At 39.2% G+C, this 16775-nt stretch overlaps 1 protein-coding gene across 1 annotated transcript in view; it reads right to left on the bottom strand.

Moving 5' to 3' along the window:
* The window catches only part of TRAK1 (trafficking kinesin protein 1), a 112664-nt gene that overhangs the window by 18594 nt on the left and 77295 nt on the right, over positions 1 to 16775 (bottom strand). Inside the window, exons 6-14 of the mRNA XM_064506440.1 lie at positions 13298 to 13398; positions 12400 to 12508; positions 10624 to 10702; positions 10042 to 10172; positions 9449 to 9523; positions 8212 to 8349; positions 6509 to 6585; positions 4197 to 4433; positions 2921 to 3237 (exon numbers count right to left, since the gene is read on the bottom strand). Coding sequence (XP_064362510.1) covers positions 2921 to 3237; positions 4197 to 4433; positions 6509 to 6585; positions 8212 to 8349; positions 9449 to 9523; positions 10042 to 10172; positions 10624 to 10702; positions 12400 to 12508; positions 13298 to 13398 — 1264 coding nt within the window. The remainder of the gene's footprint in view (positions 1 to 2920; positions 3238 to 4196; positions 4434 to 6508; positions 6586 to 8211; positions 8350 to 9448; positions 9524 to 10041; positions 10173 to 10623; positions 10703 to 12399; positions 12509 to 13297; positions 13399 to 16775) is intronic.

Raw genomic sequence — 16775 nt, 5'->3', positions numbered from 1 at the left:
CCTTGAGGCTTGAGATGTAGAAGCCATTACAACTCCAAAAGAAATAACTCTAAGGAAAAAAAAAATCCACCCCTCTACCTCATATTCATTTCTGAATTGTCCCAAAGGTTGAGTTTTTGTACTTCTACATAAAAAAAGATTCCAGAATGTGGAGAAATGCCCAAATATTGCTAAATCTTTAGCACAGAGTAGGGCTTTACTGTATGACAATACTCAAAAGTTACAGAACACCAAAAACTAAATTTTCTTTCAGCATGTACTGCATGCAAGTATAAAATCCTACTGCTGGTTCCCATCTATGTATAAGCTTCTGAAGAGGTAATCTTTTTTACCTTATAGATCACCAAAAATTTATATTTATAGAAACTCTGCAGAGTACAAGCATTAAGTTGACAATACTTAAAACCTTTCCTCTGCAAATATATTCACCACAATAACTGTATTTTAAGCTTTAACATTTCTGTTGACATTACATATTATCACTATCTTTTTGAAACTGGAAATCAAAGCAGGAGCAGCTTCAGCCAAAAAAGGAGCATGTTTGAGTTTCTCCACACCTCGGTTACTTTAATCTTGATTTCATAAAATGTCTGTAAGGGAGCCTTAACTTTTCCATACAGAAAATTAACACAAGTGCAGAAAGCAATGCAATAGCTGTCAATGCTCTTTTGATCGGAGGCAGGGGGGAAGAACCCCAAAGAAGGGGGGAATACAGTATTTCCCCTATATTCAGTAACAGGCACCAACTGCACAGTTTGGTAAAATCTTATCAAAAACAGTTGGCATGAGGGAATAAGCATGGAAAAGTGGGACTGCTAGGCTGAAGTGAGCTGAAATTTAAGAGCAAAATAAGCATCTAAATCAAGCAAATGACCTTTGTTCTTCTATTCCCAATACCTGCAAGATTGCATGTGTAGCGTGGTGGTCAAGGGAAGCTTGGAGTGTGTTGGTACCATGATGGCAAAATGGGTAAAGAGTTAATTAGTCCAAGGTTTAGTTTTCATACGAGACATAGGGAGCTCTATCTTGTGCTCATGACACAAGAAGCTGCAGATTCACAGTAATAAAAAAAAAAGACTATGTATCAAAAGCAACTGAGTCAAAAATCAAGCAGTCATCTTATCTGACTAAAAGAAAAAAATTTTCTTTTAAAGGTGTAAGAGAATAGGATTCATTTCTTAGTACTTGTGTCATCCTGTTTCTTTTATTGTGAGGTTTAAAACATTGCTTTAAAGGGGCAAAAGCCACCAACCTGAAATTTGATATAAAGCTGATCTTTTCTTCCCTCGTTTCTATGGCATGAGCTCCCTTAGGAAAATGATAATAAAACCCAAAAGGCACAACTACTGACAACAAACTGTATTTTGTGACAGTAGCATGAAATTACTCAGTTTATCCATGAAGCTGAAGAAAATTTTAAACCTAAGAGAAAATTACTAGGGAAAGAACCTAAGCTGAAGAGAGGAATAGAATCATAAACATGTATTTAACAAAAGATAACAAATACCAAGCTTACGAAACAGGCAGCATGCTACAGCATGCTATGTGATATCAGCATGCTACAAACAAGATGCAAACCAAATATGGTAAGTATTTAAAAGGTCTGATAATTTTAAGGAAAAAAAAGAACAATGAACAAAACTGGGGAAAAAACAGACAGATAGAAAGATGAAGACTGAAAGAGTTTATTGAAAGAAAAAAAGCAGATATAATGGGATAGTGACAGAAATCTATTACAGTGGTAGCAATCAATAACTGAAATGAAGTCAGATCATCTCTTTTCTCACATGATACAACAATTTTTATGGCTGTTTGAAAGCAATCAAGAGAACAAACTACTAAGAGCTATTAAAGAGAATGGACCTGTGCACTGTGGCTGTATTTTCGTTTGAACGGGTAAATATAGCATGTCACTTTCTTCAGAACACAAAAGGGTTATTTTTGTTTCTGAAAATGTCATGCTAAATGTTCCTTATAAATAAAAGAAATTTGTTCCAAAAAATGAAAAAAGGAAATGCTGCAATTAAAACATGCAAAAATAGTATAATCTAACACAACAGTTGTTAAAAAAGCCAACCCCCCCACCATGAAACCAAAGCTAAATCACATAAATATCACATTTCTGAAGTATATGAAGTACTATGGCAAAACAGATTAATTTTGTTTAATCCTGAGTGAATCTACTCAATTTTAACCGTGAGCAGCAACCTGAAAAGACTAAAGAAAGCCAGGTAGAATATATCACTCTTATGTGCTCTGCCTGCTTTGTTAGGCAGGCTACAGAAATTAATTACCCCCAAAATAAAGCTCTAGTCCTGACTACCCACGTGTATTTTGATTTGTTCTAAAAAATATATGGATGAAATTTGGCTAAAATAACATGGTATTTCACACATGAAAGCAAAGTCAGAAACTCATGCCTGCCAATTCAAGACAGCCAACTGAAGTCCAGAAGCCATTTTTAATCACAGAAGTACTCCTGTTAGACCACCTGGAGTACTTGAAATAAGTAACGGTCTTTGCAGACATTTATTTGCAGAACTGAGATTTGATGAACTAATTTGTATCATCTAAGCACCTATAGTATTCCGTTACTTAGATTTCAGATACCCAACGACCTTCCTTCTTTAAGTATTAGATGGCAATGTGAAGATTTAGGTCAGCTATGAGGCTGCACTACTGTTGCATGCGTGACCTGTAACATTTATTTTACTCCATTGGCTGGATTTCTTTCCTAAGCAGCTTTTAAGGCTTGTGGAAAAACATAGTAGTTAGAAGAGCTCAAACCAACAACGTGGATTACTGTCTCTAAAGTAAAAAGAATATGTATTGCAAAGATTTCCTGCTTTCTGGTGGTGGATGAGAGACCACAAAGAGTCACTAAGAAGAACAGATAAAGGCCGAGGCCCTTTGTTATCACCTTCTAGAGGTTTCACAATCTGAAGCTTCTCTGGCAGGTAGGATCGACTGCTGATAGACATTCCCGAATATCCAGTGAATTCTGAAAATCTGGAGTGAGTTCCCAGTGACATGATGCTCTCTGTGGGAGTAACGGAACCACTATGGAGTTCACCCTTTTCCGCCAGTTCCCGCAACTTCCTTTCCTGCTCTTCTTCGAAGAACTTTCTCTCCGAAAGGTAGTTCTCCCGCCTAAGGGACAGCCTACGAAGGGCAGTTTCTAGGTCACTGGAACCTGGTGTCCCCGGGGTTCCAGGCTTCTTCATTCTATCTTCATTTCTAAAGCACAGCAGGGGAGGAAAACAAATGGAGGTAAGGAAGAGAAAAACACTTTGAGAAGGTTAAAGCTTTCACATGACAGTTTTGAGACATACAGCAACACCTTTAAATTTCTGTGTCTGGGAACAACATGCTACTCTTCCTGGAGAGCTAAAAGGCAAACACTGCTACCTTCTCTCTTTCATACTAAACTGTTTCAGAACCCTAGATCCTCATGGAAACTGCCGGTTGGAAAAGTTGTGGTTTAATTAAGAGCTTCCTCCTACAAAGAGATGAGAGGCTCCTAGTTGTTGCTGGTCTCTCATAGTGATACAAACTCAAGTGAGCAGGCCAAGTCTTACATGGCCAATGCTGCAAGTATATCTCAGTGAGTCACAGAAGTATACTACACTGGCAAATATTCACTGTTTGTTTTGGGATATTAGTATATGCATATGCAGTGTATTGTGGAGCTTTACTCAGGGATGGAAGGGTGGGACAAACTGTTGGAACAGCAAAGTCCTGACTGGTTTCATTCACAATTTTTCATATGAGGTTACCTACTTTTTTAAAAAAACAAAAACAAACAAACAAAAAAACCCCTTTGTTTTGGATCAGAAGAGTTAGTTTTGCTGCAACTTAGATCAGAATTTCTTCACATTAATACGAAATAGTGAAAAAATACAGTTAGTTTTAAGTGCTGACCCACATTTTCAAAAGCAAAGAGTGGTTTCACATCATCTGGTGATGATGCACCTCAAAACACATGTGATTTGCAGAGATTGATACAGAAAACTTTATAAAAGCCAGATTTTTTTTTAAATTCAGTGCTAAAGAACTAAAAAGCACAAAATCAAGACACTTTTGAAAATGTAGGTCACTCTTTTAGCCTGCACAACATAAGACAAAAAGAGGAAAATACAAACACTTTGCCTCATATGTTAGAAAACAAAAACACAGCCCAGTCCTGAAGTACTAACCCGTTGTCAGTGGATTCTGTCTCTAGGATGATTCTACTGGTCTTGTTGTCTATCATAATGTTGGAGATGTCTCCCCCATAGAAGCTAGAACGTGGAGTGCTGACACAACTAGAAATAACTGAGTTCATAGCAGAGGACTGGTTAGAGCCTGGGATATTCATTGGCGATGGAGTCATGGATCTCTGCTTGACAACTTGGTTTACATTTCTCACCGTCTCGAAGACCCGCTTCTGATGACTGACGAGACATGCATACAGTTAATAAACACATGCTGGAGCAACATCTTGCTTCAAGAACAGAGAAACAAGTAACAGCTTGTTAACGACCATTTCTATCACAGCCCCCCTCCCTTCACCATCTTGTCCTTATAAGCATCTGATAAGAAGTTTATGTAGCGTCTGATATTTGCCATATAGTCTGTCCATTACATTCAATCCAGCAACATAACACTTTCTTCATTCTAAAATATACTTTAGACAGAATATTTGAGAATTCTGTGCTCAACTCCCTCAAATATTAATCCCAATTAAGTGAAAGAGCATTTCAGTGGATCAGCCAAAAACCTCATAAAGCCATTGTGTGGAAACGAGTTAAAAAACAACAAAAGCTAATCTCCACTCAATTCCTAACTATGAACTAAGCTAATCCATTTTAAGAGAGAATTCGGATTAATTCTGCTGAGTGTCCCTAATGCAAGCAATTCTTGTATCTTTCCTTTTTGTAACCAATTTCCTACCCCCCTAAACAGCATTTCAAAAAAATCAGATATATCATGCAACCACAGGCTAGAGAGAGGCTGTCAGGGCTGGAAACCTAAATTCTGACCTACTTATAAAATTCATTCTTTGTCACCACTGTCCTGATTCCAAAACTAACTCTGTTCATCTGCTTCAGGATTAAGATCAGATGGTACTTCAACAGAAATTTCTTGAAAAAATAAACTTGCCCCACATCACGTTACAAAAGTACCCCTGCTGCTTTGCTTTACTGTTCAACACCGGCTGAACAAAAGAACAGCACACTCATTCCAGCTTGGAGGTAGCACTGCAAGAGTGTATCAGTGACAGTATGCGTTATGCTATTCAGTGTCATTCAAATTTCTATCTCTCTGCCCATGAACACTCATTAGTTGCATCCTCTGTGTACAGCCTCGACGTCTACATTAGCTTGTCTCTAGGAGGCTGAATGTAAGAGCATCTACCAACGAGCAGTCCCACAGAGCTTAGAGTCACCACCAACAACCAAATAAGTAAAACCCTGAGGAACCATGAAACCAAAAAAGGTGTCCATCTTTCGTACATCCATACCAATGGAAAAGACATTTTGAAGAAGTCAAACTAGCATTAAGTTAGACAACTCTGGAAGGACAAAAGGATCCTATGGGGCTTGAGCATGCTCACACCTTTCTGATCTTGCATTTTTCTGATCGACATCTTACTTTGTTGAAGCCTCACTTACAGTTCCTGTCTCCTGCTCAGCCAAGCTTTAGCTATTTGCTGAACTTTGCTTAAATATACTTAAAATGTTTCTTGAAAGCAGCTACTGTATCTTCCCTAATTGTCCATTCCTTGTAAAGCACAGGCCAAAGCAGGGAGAAGTTCTAATAGGCCCCTAATTAGGATTACCTTATCTCAAAGTAACTAGTCCAGTACAAATAGGTGAGATAGACCTATCGCAGCACACATGCAACTTCGGTCAATAAGGCTATTTCTACCCATTGTAACTTTTTTTTAGCTTTTGGAGCTTCTAAAGCACTTAACTTGTTTCAAACACTGTCTTGTTTAACTCAGGAAAACTGTAACAGAAGGGATGCCTATTGTGGCTCACGTGGGTACTTAGTTTGATGTCTGTTACACAACTGCTCTGAATCCCTGTTTTCATTGACATTCTCCTCAGAACCTGGATTGTATCAGAACCTGGATTGTACCAATGATTACCTAGTAATGTGTACTATGAGACCCTAAAAGAGGGCCCAAGGGACAGAACTCACCTTCTAATCATAAACTGAAGAAACCTAGCATGATAACATGTAAGAAAACCAATTATTTTTCATTCTCAGTCCCACATTTTCAGTGCCCAAGAATGAAGATGCAGTTCCAAAGACAAGGTGAAGCCTGTATCTGGCAGGTTTCTTTTGTCATCTTAACCAGAAAATATAAACACCCCAGTGACCAGGCAATTCATTTTGCCTCTTTGTTATTCACATACTCCCAAAAACATTTGCTTCTAAACTCCTAAAGTAACTATTTAGGGTCTTTTTTTCTTTGCTATCAAACAGTAAGAACATAGGAACCAATTCTTTTCAGTCGTACGCCAAGTCAGGAGAATCAGGTTCATCTAAATGCAGTTCTTTCCTCATCGACCCTTCTATCTCTGCTGCCAGAGAATCCTGTTAAAATCAAGAACAGAAGAAAAACACATATCATAGTATTAATAGCTATTCCCACACTGTCATTCCAGACAAAAAAAAACAAGTGTAAAAATCAAAACTAGAAAGCTAGAAGACTACTTGTATCTAGATGACTGACAAATTAAAACTTAACTTTGTACTGCTACAGTACTTACCATCTGAAGAGACATAACACAGATAACATTTGACAAGGATATCACAGAATATCACAAGCAAAAACAGAATCTAGGTCCTCCAGCTTCCCGATCTGTATTTCCTGCTTAGTAACACCCTCCTTCACGTAAGAAGTTTTGCTATAGTTCGTTTTTGTTTAGTACATAAAAAGAACACATTCTTCCCTTTCACAACATTTTCCCCACACAGAGAAAGAAAAACAAACAAAAAAAGCCCCTCACTGATCTTGGCACAAGGTGTTACCTACTTCACCCATACAGTTAAAGCTGGCAGGCTATCATTTCCTCACTGTTGGTCATTATGTGTTACTGCCTAAATGAAGTTAAGTACAGAGTTTAAGTGCCAAACTTTCACAAATCTAAATGATCTTCTGTTCCCTGATTAAACATTTGAAAGTCATTTTTATAAAAGACACATAAACTTGTATTAGTGCAAGCATCCTTTTCTCAAACAGCTTCCAACTGTATTTGAACAAATACAACTTTTATTATTAAGAATATGTGCACTTTAAATTGGCTTCTGCTCAGTCTCAGAAGGGAACATAAAAAAGCAAGCTAAGACTTTATTGACAATTTACATCTTGTTACCACAAAGGTAATCTATTCCTGCTCTTTGCCAGTAGTTAAATGAGGCATGGTAAAAGACAAGGAGGGCCAGATTCTGCCACTTGATTACATTAACGTAACTCAACAGAATTAATGCCCCCAAAAGTTACGGGATTATTCTAGACAGACATAGGCAAGCACAGCCAGGCACAGAACTCGGTAGACATTTTCATCTACTCTTTTCCCATTTGGTTGAAGGTACTGCCTAGTTCCCATGCTTTGAATGTACAATGTCATAATCAAATGAAACTAAGTAAACAATACTGATAACGTATCAGTGAAACTGCCATAATTGAAGTTGCCATAATACATATTAACAACTACTCTTTTAATGAACTACTGAATTTTCAATAACCCTGAAACAAGAAGGTATGTGCAACCTACGCAATTGTCCAAGAACACGAAAGTATACCATAAACGACTAGAAGCCACATCCAGAAACCATTAGGTATCAGGAAACTGTATCTCCAAGGATGTTTAAGAAAAATGGGAAGCTCACCCTGGAAAACCAGCTACAACAGTATAGAAGATGTATAGAACTGCGTAACAACCCACTAATGCTACCATAATTTACAGCGTAAGTATAGCAACTTTAGATCTTGTATAATCCTGCAATAAAAACAACCAATTGCACAGCATCACTGCTTCAGAACCAGGTATGCAGAACTGGTCACTCTGGTATCCCGTGATACTATATGCATACATATTTCATTGTCATCAAAAGAAACCAACCACCCATGCTTATGCCTGGCCTAGCATCCCACCCCTGACACTGTAATTCAGGTCAACAAATACTTGTTTCTTTTGATTGTTAAAATCTGCTCACCATAGGGAAGAGACCAAGAGAGTGGTATCGACGTGATATGGCATTCGGCATAGTCTTGTTCCTAAGGTTTTTCAGCTCTTCTTGAGCTTCATGAAGCATTTCCATGCACTCTGCATACTTGTCTTCCAGCTCTCGCAACTGTAACATATAGACCTTATGGGCTGCAGTACTGTCACAAAAAGCCCACAGGTTCTTTTAACACTGATAAACGGTAATGGGGTAGGAAAGAACAGGTGAATTTATGCATCAATGAAAATCACGATTAACAGAAATATGTAATAGGAAGAGAATACATAAAAGGTTATGCTGCTGATTACAGAGGCTTGGGGCGGGGAGGGGAGAGAAGCTTGTTCTATTTCTTATCTTAAGTATCTACACGAAGCCATAGTCAAGGAGAAGATGTGAAGCTAAAAGTCTCTTTGGTCCGATCACATACAGTGGTACTTATTTCCCTAACTACTGCCACAACCACCAGAGTGGCAAACAGCATGAGAAAAGAACATGACATTTTACAGTGTTCCAAAGGACTTAAGACTTCTATATCTAACCTCCAACAGACTAAGACCATGCCTTATTTTTAGCTCGACTTTTTCAGGAAACAAAGCTTATGTAATCACTCTGTTTTCAGATGTCTCTTGGTCTGTGTGCCCTCACAGTTCAGCTATTTCACCTGAGTTCGGCAGATGGGCAGAAGTCTTAAATACTGCATTCCTATAAGGACAGAGGGAAATGTCATAAAAGGCCCATCTGCAGAAAAAGTTTCAACTGGCATTCTCACCTTAGACACCAAGTAGACCAACTATGAGACGTGTTTACAGGAGATCAGGCTTTATTCATTCTATTTTGTCCATTTTGCATATGTGAATGTAGCACCCAAAAGATACACGAGTTCTGAACTATCCTTTGTTTACTCACTGAGCAGATACAGTATGAATGAGCTTTTCTACATTATCTCATTTTTCAAAATAAGCCTAAGCTACCAGTAGAAATGTCAACCTCTAAAGGGGTTCCCACATAGCCCATAAACCTCAGCTTTTCAAAAAATGCGCCTGTTGGAGGAAAAAATAGGAAGGAAAATGCTTTGAACTCTGCTGGGAACACAGACATTCCTTCATTCCTTATACAAGGGTAACATTATTTAATGCTTCTGGTCCAGTTTAGATTAAAATTCTTATGGTGGAAAGTGAACAGCCATGTCCTACCACTAAATTATTCTAATAATAATCAGTGTACTCACTTCTGCTGTGAGCTGTCGCTGGGCATCTTTAGCTGCTCCCAAATGCTGGACAAGTTCTTCATTTTCAACTGCACACTAAAATAAGCCAAAAAATGGTAGAAATACTGTCCTGTGATGAAGTCTGCATCCTGTACTACAAGTAAGTAGGAAAATTCTGACTTCTCTCATTGCTGTCTCTGCAGCGATATTACCCCACAAGTATGTCATTTAAAAAACATTTAAACAACATTCTAAGATGTTAATACAAGTGAACCCAGCATCAATCCCTATTCTTCCAAATGAACATCCAGACCCTGAAATGGGTATCTTCCCACTGAAATACCTACACTGTTATCTTACTGAAGTCTTTAGGAGATTAGTACAGAATTTTGCACTTAATATTTAAAATATATTTAACTATTGTAGATCATATTCACATCTTTCAATAAATTCCTATCTTCTAGTCAAGTATGTTAGATACTAAACAAACAAGAATGCCCAGATAAGGTGGGTGAAAAATTCCTCTGAAGTTGTAATATAGCAAGAATTCTAACTCCTCTTCCAGCTACAACTGGGGTGAATCGCAGCAGTATTTTTGCAATTGGATGCCTTACAGCTTTTGCCTTTTTTTGCAGATCAACTATCTGAGAGAGAAGATGGGTAATTTCTTCCTGTTGCCGGGCGGCGTCTTCGGTTTTCTTTGCTAGCTCTTCTGAGATATTGGCAATCTGGATGTTTGCATCCCCTTTAAGATAAGTGATCACAATTAACATTATAACACCAAAAAGAAGAAAAAATAACTTCTTTTAGAGCATCACTCAATTCAGCAGAAGCCCTTCCCAATACACAGCAAAGTACTTTTGAAAGAAACAGTAATGAGAAAAACCTCACAAAACACTCCTGCTACAAAGGAGACTGTACTTTCCCTTAACACTGATGTTTTCTATACAAAGCTATTCTGCAGCCAAAAAACATTTATCTTACAGCCAGAATTTTCTGCTGTACCTAATAAGTCAACGGGAAATTTTCTCCTCATAACTCTTCATGTAAGGAAAATAACTACCACTGGGGTGTGTGTGTGTGTGTGTGGGGGGGGGGGGTGCGTGCAAGCAGAGCACAGGGAAGACTGATCTATAACTCAGCTTAAGCACCACTGAACAAAATGCCAAATGAGAAGAAAAAAACCATGCACATACTCAGCTCTTTTACACAGTCGTTGACAAGCTGTTGTTCCTTTTCTTCATAAGTAATTGTTTCAGTCTTCAGCTGACAGGCCTGTTCAAGAAATCCACATCAAATATGCTACATTAGCACACTTGTTCTTTGCCAGTCTGTTGCTGCATTTCCATCCGCTTCAGAAAGACAAGCCTTTCAAATCACTCCTCCAGACACAGTGAGAAACAAGTTTTTTGCCTGCCCTCCCTCATGCTCTGAAAAACGAGGCCAGGTGAACATTCAGCAGACACACTACTGCATAGAGAAACTCGCACCACTATCACCATGTCCCCACTAGGTGTCACCTGCACACTTTGAATAAAAACAAGCCCTAACACAAAGGACACATGGAGCTTGAGCTGGTCACCTGAACATAGCTGGGTATTATCACAAACTAATTAAATGTTTGATTTAAGTACCTGAATTGGGGAAAAAAAAAAAAAAAAAAAAAAAAGAATAATTTAAATCAGAGGGTATTTTAAAAAGCTTGGAGCTGTAACTCTATATCCCACATAAATCTTTAGTGCTACCTCCTTCTCTGCTTTTCTTTTCCCCTCTGCCTCTAGGAGCAGCAAGAGGAGCCTGGCTGCACCTGGCTGGTTCTGTCCAGCACCCCTTGGCTGCTCTAATGTATTCACAGTGCTGGGGACATGTACAGCCATGCACTGACTGCATCTGCAGAGAGCAGCACAGCTCTCAGAGGTTGCAAATCTAGCTCCAAACTGTGCCTCCCTGGCATAGGCTACATCTCCTCCCTGGAAAGGTAGCTAGTGCCGTACAGGGTTCTCCTGTTAGCTCCTGAATCGGTGGCCTTTTCAGTTCTAATCCTACCTTCATTACTCTCAAACCATCTACTGCTCATCTTCCTTGCGCGACTTCGCAATGATGTGTACAGCATTCGCTGTTATGTGGTGTCTTGTCCAAAGATGTGACACTACCTATTTGCAATGGGCCCTGCATTTGCAGTAGAAAACAATAATGATACTCTTTTCGTACATTCATTCTCTACTCAAAAGTATTTCTTCTGCTATGTTCCACCACATGTTTGCAAACTTGTAACATGCCCCCAAAGTTAAAAGTTGTATTGAAAATTCATATAAAATAATTGATTGGATATTCAATTGTGAAGTGTTATTTCTGGCAGGCAAGGAACAGGGTGCGGGAGCACTCCCGCAACTCCCCCCAAACCCAAAGCAGTCTGTGAAACAAACAAAATTAACATTGTTACAGATAAAAGAAAAAGCACAATATTCCTAAAGTATTAACAGCCTGACTTGAAATTCACAATTTGAAGATATTTAAAATTAACTGAAGATATTTAAAAATTTAGCCTACCAGTTTATATTTTGACAAATGCTGAACTTGTACCAGACAGAACATACCAGCCTGCAAACATGGGGGCTGCAACTAACGTCACCAACAGTCTACCAGGTCAGGCTTTCAAGAGGTTTCAAACTGCAATGCTGAACTCTGAAACCTGCTTACGCTGCAACACTCCTGAAGACAGCACCCTCACACACACTGTTAGCAAAGAAACTGCTAGGTGTTTCATGTAGCTTCCATGTTTCAGTCTTCCTTCATTTAGGAGGATAAAGGATGGTGATTAAATAACTACAAAGAGATCTGTGTTACATGTGGGACTCAGTGCTCCTATTTAGACTCTCTTAGAACTTTATTAATAAACGCTTCTTAATACCTGTGCTGTGGCAATTAAATGGACAGTTTTATTAAGCAAAACATAAAGGGAGTAATTTCACCTCTGATCTAAGCACAACATTCTCTTCTTCAAGGTCCTTGAGTTTCTTTTGAAGAGAATCCAAGTGAAAGTAGTTCTGGACAGAGGAAGAAGATTCATTCCTCTTCAGCCTTGTAACAAAAACAAGAGTTTTAACTCATTTTTACTTGCAACATGCCCAGTCTCACAGGAGAAGAGACCAAATAGAGGTCTCAAAAGCAGAGTCGCATGAATTATGCCTTCGTTCATGGCAATATGTACGGGCAACAATATAGTTTGAATGAATTTTAAAAGAACTTAAAAAAAAAAAAAAGTTCCACTTCTTATGGAAAAAATTACTCAGCCAAGGCTATGAGGAAAGAGACAACCTTACTACATGGAGCCACTGAATAGCTTCCTGATTAATGCTGCACATTCCCCCAGAATGCAGCAACAACTTTGCAGGCAAGAGCAGACAGGTGCCTCAAAGCCCGCAGTGCTGCTCGGGCAGCAAACAGCCTGGAACATGCTGTAAGCCATGATTTATTTCCTTCCCTCTGCTGCTGGAAACAGCATGGTGTTTTTCGCAGCATCTCAGGCTCTCCAAGCACAAAAGTGACTCGCGTAGCTTGCTCACAGGCACGTCCCACAGTGGGGTGCAGTAATGGGGACCAATGTTTGCCTTACGGGCACACTGGACCAGTTCCTGTGGAAGTTTTAGTGCTGCATCAGCAGCCTCTCGATATACTTTCTTCTCCTGCCTCTTGTTGGCACCTGTAGAGCCAGCTGGTCTAGTACAAGCCCTTCCAGCTGACACCATGCACCATCTAAGTTCACAGTCCCCTTTATTGCTTCATTCTACAGCGGGATCATTTTGTTACCATTGTTCAAACCGCCCCTGCTTAGTACCAAAGGTTTGGCACTGCAGATTGATAACTTACGGTGTGGAACAGATGGACTCTGGTTCGCTTTCTTCAGCAGCACTGGTATAAAACTGGAGCAACTCATCTTTCATGGAGAGTTCATGGCGCAACTGAGAAACCTGCACAGAGAGGTTGGAGGTCTCTAACTTGCTTTGCTAGGCACATTCTTAAATAAACAGACATTCTCCAAGCATCATCTTCAGACTAGATCAAGATGCCAAGCCTGGAGCAGACAAGAACCAGTTGCTTTATTCCTTAAAAATAGGGACAAGGGTGCCTTTAAAATAGCCCCCCCCCCTTTTTTTAATTAAAAAGCATAATTACACACTGCTACTAAAGAAGGTGAAAGAGACAGATATTTAGGATCAGCGATCCTGATTCACTGTTGCGTTCCTCTTGATTCACATCCACAGAAATAGATGGATTTCAGTGATAACTGCATATTTCAGTGATAACTAATAAGGCACAATCAAGTCAAACATCACTTTCTTTTCCATTTTATATGGTGATTGTTACCACCTGGCACAGATAAGGATCTTGTCTACATTTCTCCAACTTCAAAAGACTTTCAGAACATTACTACAATACATGCATTGTAAGGTTACATTTAGGAAGGATTTCCTTGCCTGTTGACCTGCAGCTACAGAACAACAACATACAGTAGCAGGGCTGCAATTCAATCGTTGCTGCAACTGTTAAGGCTGCCATTGGTTTCTGAGTCAAGTTCAAGGCTTTGATGACTCCAAAACCTGAGTCTAGTAAAGAAAGTAGTATGTGGGAGTCCCACATTTAGTATATACATGTACCAAACAAACAAAACACATCAGAAGGCAGGTGGTTAAAATACTCCGTAATTGTCAGCTCCACAAACAATCTTGGTTATTTCATATTGTGGCTCTCCAAGAAAAGGTACTACAGGCCAAACTACATAGTAACACTTATGCCACTTCACAGCAGCAATTTAGGGCCTCAGTGGTAAGAGATTCATTCTGAATTGCATAGGTATAAGAAGCATAATAGCAGAGAGGTCCATTTTCTTCTACTTGCACTGCAAGACCAGGTCCTGAGTTTTCCCTTTCCAAAGCATAGACTCTAGAGCACATTTCTTTTAGCAGACTTTCACCTTCTGTATTGTTGGCATATTAATATTCGCCGTTATCTTGGCAAAGGACCGAAGTCAGTAAAAAAGATTTAAGCTGCATTTTCAATCAAACAAAAGCCAGCCTCAATGCAATAAAGCACTTAAACTGTACATAATTGTAAGCAAACAAGGTCTTTTCCTTTACTAAAATTACTTGTGTGGAAACCAGATCTCTTAAAGCACCAAGTCCTGCACCAAGTCCAAGCACCAAGAAAATGAACACAGAGTTCATTTTCCCCACTTCAGGGACAGGTAGCACATTCTCTAGTGTACTACAGGAGAACTGAGTCTCAGTTTTAATCATCTAGTACTAGTGGCAAAAGCTGCACAGATTAGAAATTAGTAGAAATTAGTTGAGAAAGGGAAAGGAAAAGCTTTATCCTTAAGACCAAAGGAAAAGTGAAATCCACAGGGGTGCAGAAACCCAAGAACAAGCTGATATGGGTGAGGAAGGCACCGGGATTTAATGGTGAAGTAGGACAGGGTATAAGGAATAGAGAAAAAGTTCAAGAGGCTTCAATGCAAACAGCTTCATCAGTTTTTAAATCAGAACATGATCACAGCCCCTTCCTAAACCTAAGCAGCACAAACCCAAAAGACAAACCCAAGAATCTTCAGCATTTTGCTTAGGTCTATATTGCTCTTTACATATACCAATAAACGTGGCAAGTTACAAGGACACAGGAAAAACTTGAGCTACTTAATCGGATAGCCAGAAAGTTTTGTCAGGACAAGTTTGCTAAGGCCAAGATTTGTAAAGCTGAGTTGTACGTACCATGATGCATATACCAATAAAAGCTTAACTCTTTAACCACACAAATGGAGTGGATCTATACATTACAGAACACCCCCCTCCCCCCCAAACAAATCATATTTTATGCAATTTTTACAGAACACCCCCCAGCCCCCCAAACAAATCATATTTCAGGCAATTTTTACAGAATTTCAAAGCCCCAATTCAATTCTTTTCTCTTATCCCCTGCTTGTAGAGTTGCTCATAATCCAAAATTCAGCTTTAATGGAAGATCTGAAGCCTAGTAAAGAAAGGTCTTCTACATACGAAAGCGTCATAGCTTTAAAACCTGATGATCTCTGTGCCTCAAAAGCATCACTTTCTGAAGGAGTCAAAGTGACAGTGTCAAAGACTGGTGTGGACGGAACATATGGCCCAACACATCAAGCCACCTGGTGTGAAGCTTATTTCTGGTAGCCCTTTCCCCAACCTTGTTCCCAAGTCCCTCTGAGAAAAAAACAGACCTGGCAGAGGCAGCTCATTCCTGTCCCACACCTTCCTCAAACAGCTCCTCCATTCTGCAAGCATAGACTGAATGCCCTGCCCTGCCCAGAATCATTACGTGTATGCCTGGTTAATGCCATACTGGCCAGTGCACAAATAAATTAGTGTCTCACATGATGGGATATGGACAGCAAGCAAAAGCACTGCTCTGAGACTGAAGAGGATTAGTTTTCTATGCCAAAAAGGGTGGGCCACAAAGGAAGTTATTTCTATATGTGTTCCACCACCATTTATTCAACATCTGGGATCCCTCCATATACACTTTCTTCATCAGCCCACTTCAGATCTAATTCAACACCCCATATTCTTAAGAAGTTTTGTTAACAGCCATTTTCTAATTTTTTAATCCACAGTGCTTCATTGCACTCTTGCTCTCCCCTAAAATTGTGGAATTTCTCTCCTTCTTGCTCAAGGCTACATGCAGGCAAGATTCACACACCAAGGTCACCGTCTTTGGTTAGAAGACACACTTGCTTCTGGCTCTGTCAGTCAGTAAATCAGCAGAGCTTAAACAGCAATACTTTTAGTTACAGATAGAGACCTCTCAAAGCATCCTGTAATTCTGTCCAAGATCCATCCATTATAATCTGGCAGTACTTACAGCATCCTCCAGCTCCCCAGAGGAATTCAGTAAGAAATTTTAATTGCATAGATATTTGATTAAAAAAAAAAAAAAAGTATAACAGCATATGGAAGACACATGGTGTTACTTCAGGTGTTGCTTCAAACAATGAAAGTTTTCTGGTACGTTTATAGAGCACGCCAATTTAGGAAGACCTGCACTATATTCTGTGTTTGTCAAAAGTCCAAAACATTATTACTGCAGCCAAAAACTTGGACAAACATACATATTGCAGCAGTCTACCAGCCCATGTTTTAACAGATTCTATTACAGTTCCCTGAAAGAGAGAGACAGCAAAACCACAAGAGGCTGTAAGATCTTAGCAATCTGGACATAAGGTAGAAGATCCCAAACTATAACTCTTTTCAATGCTTCCTAACATTGACAAGTTCGTACATACAGAGTACGTCAAATAAAAATTATCAGTCACAAAAAT

Source organism: Dromaius novaehollandiae, chromosome 2 (genome assembly GCF_036370855.1).
Source record: "Dromaius novaehollandiae isolate bDroNov1 chromosome 2, bDroNov1.hap1, whole genome shotgun sequence".
NCBI classification, from domain to species: Eukaryota; Metazoa; Chordata; class Aves; order Casuariiformes; family Dromaiidae; genus Dromaius; species Dromaius novaehollandiae.
Note: the sequence above shows the minus strand (reverse complement) of the source record. Positions and strands in the feature narration are given on the sequence as shown.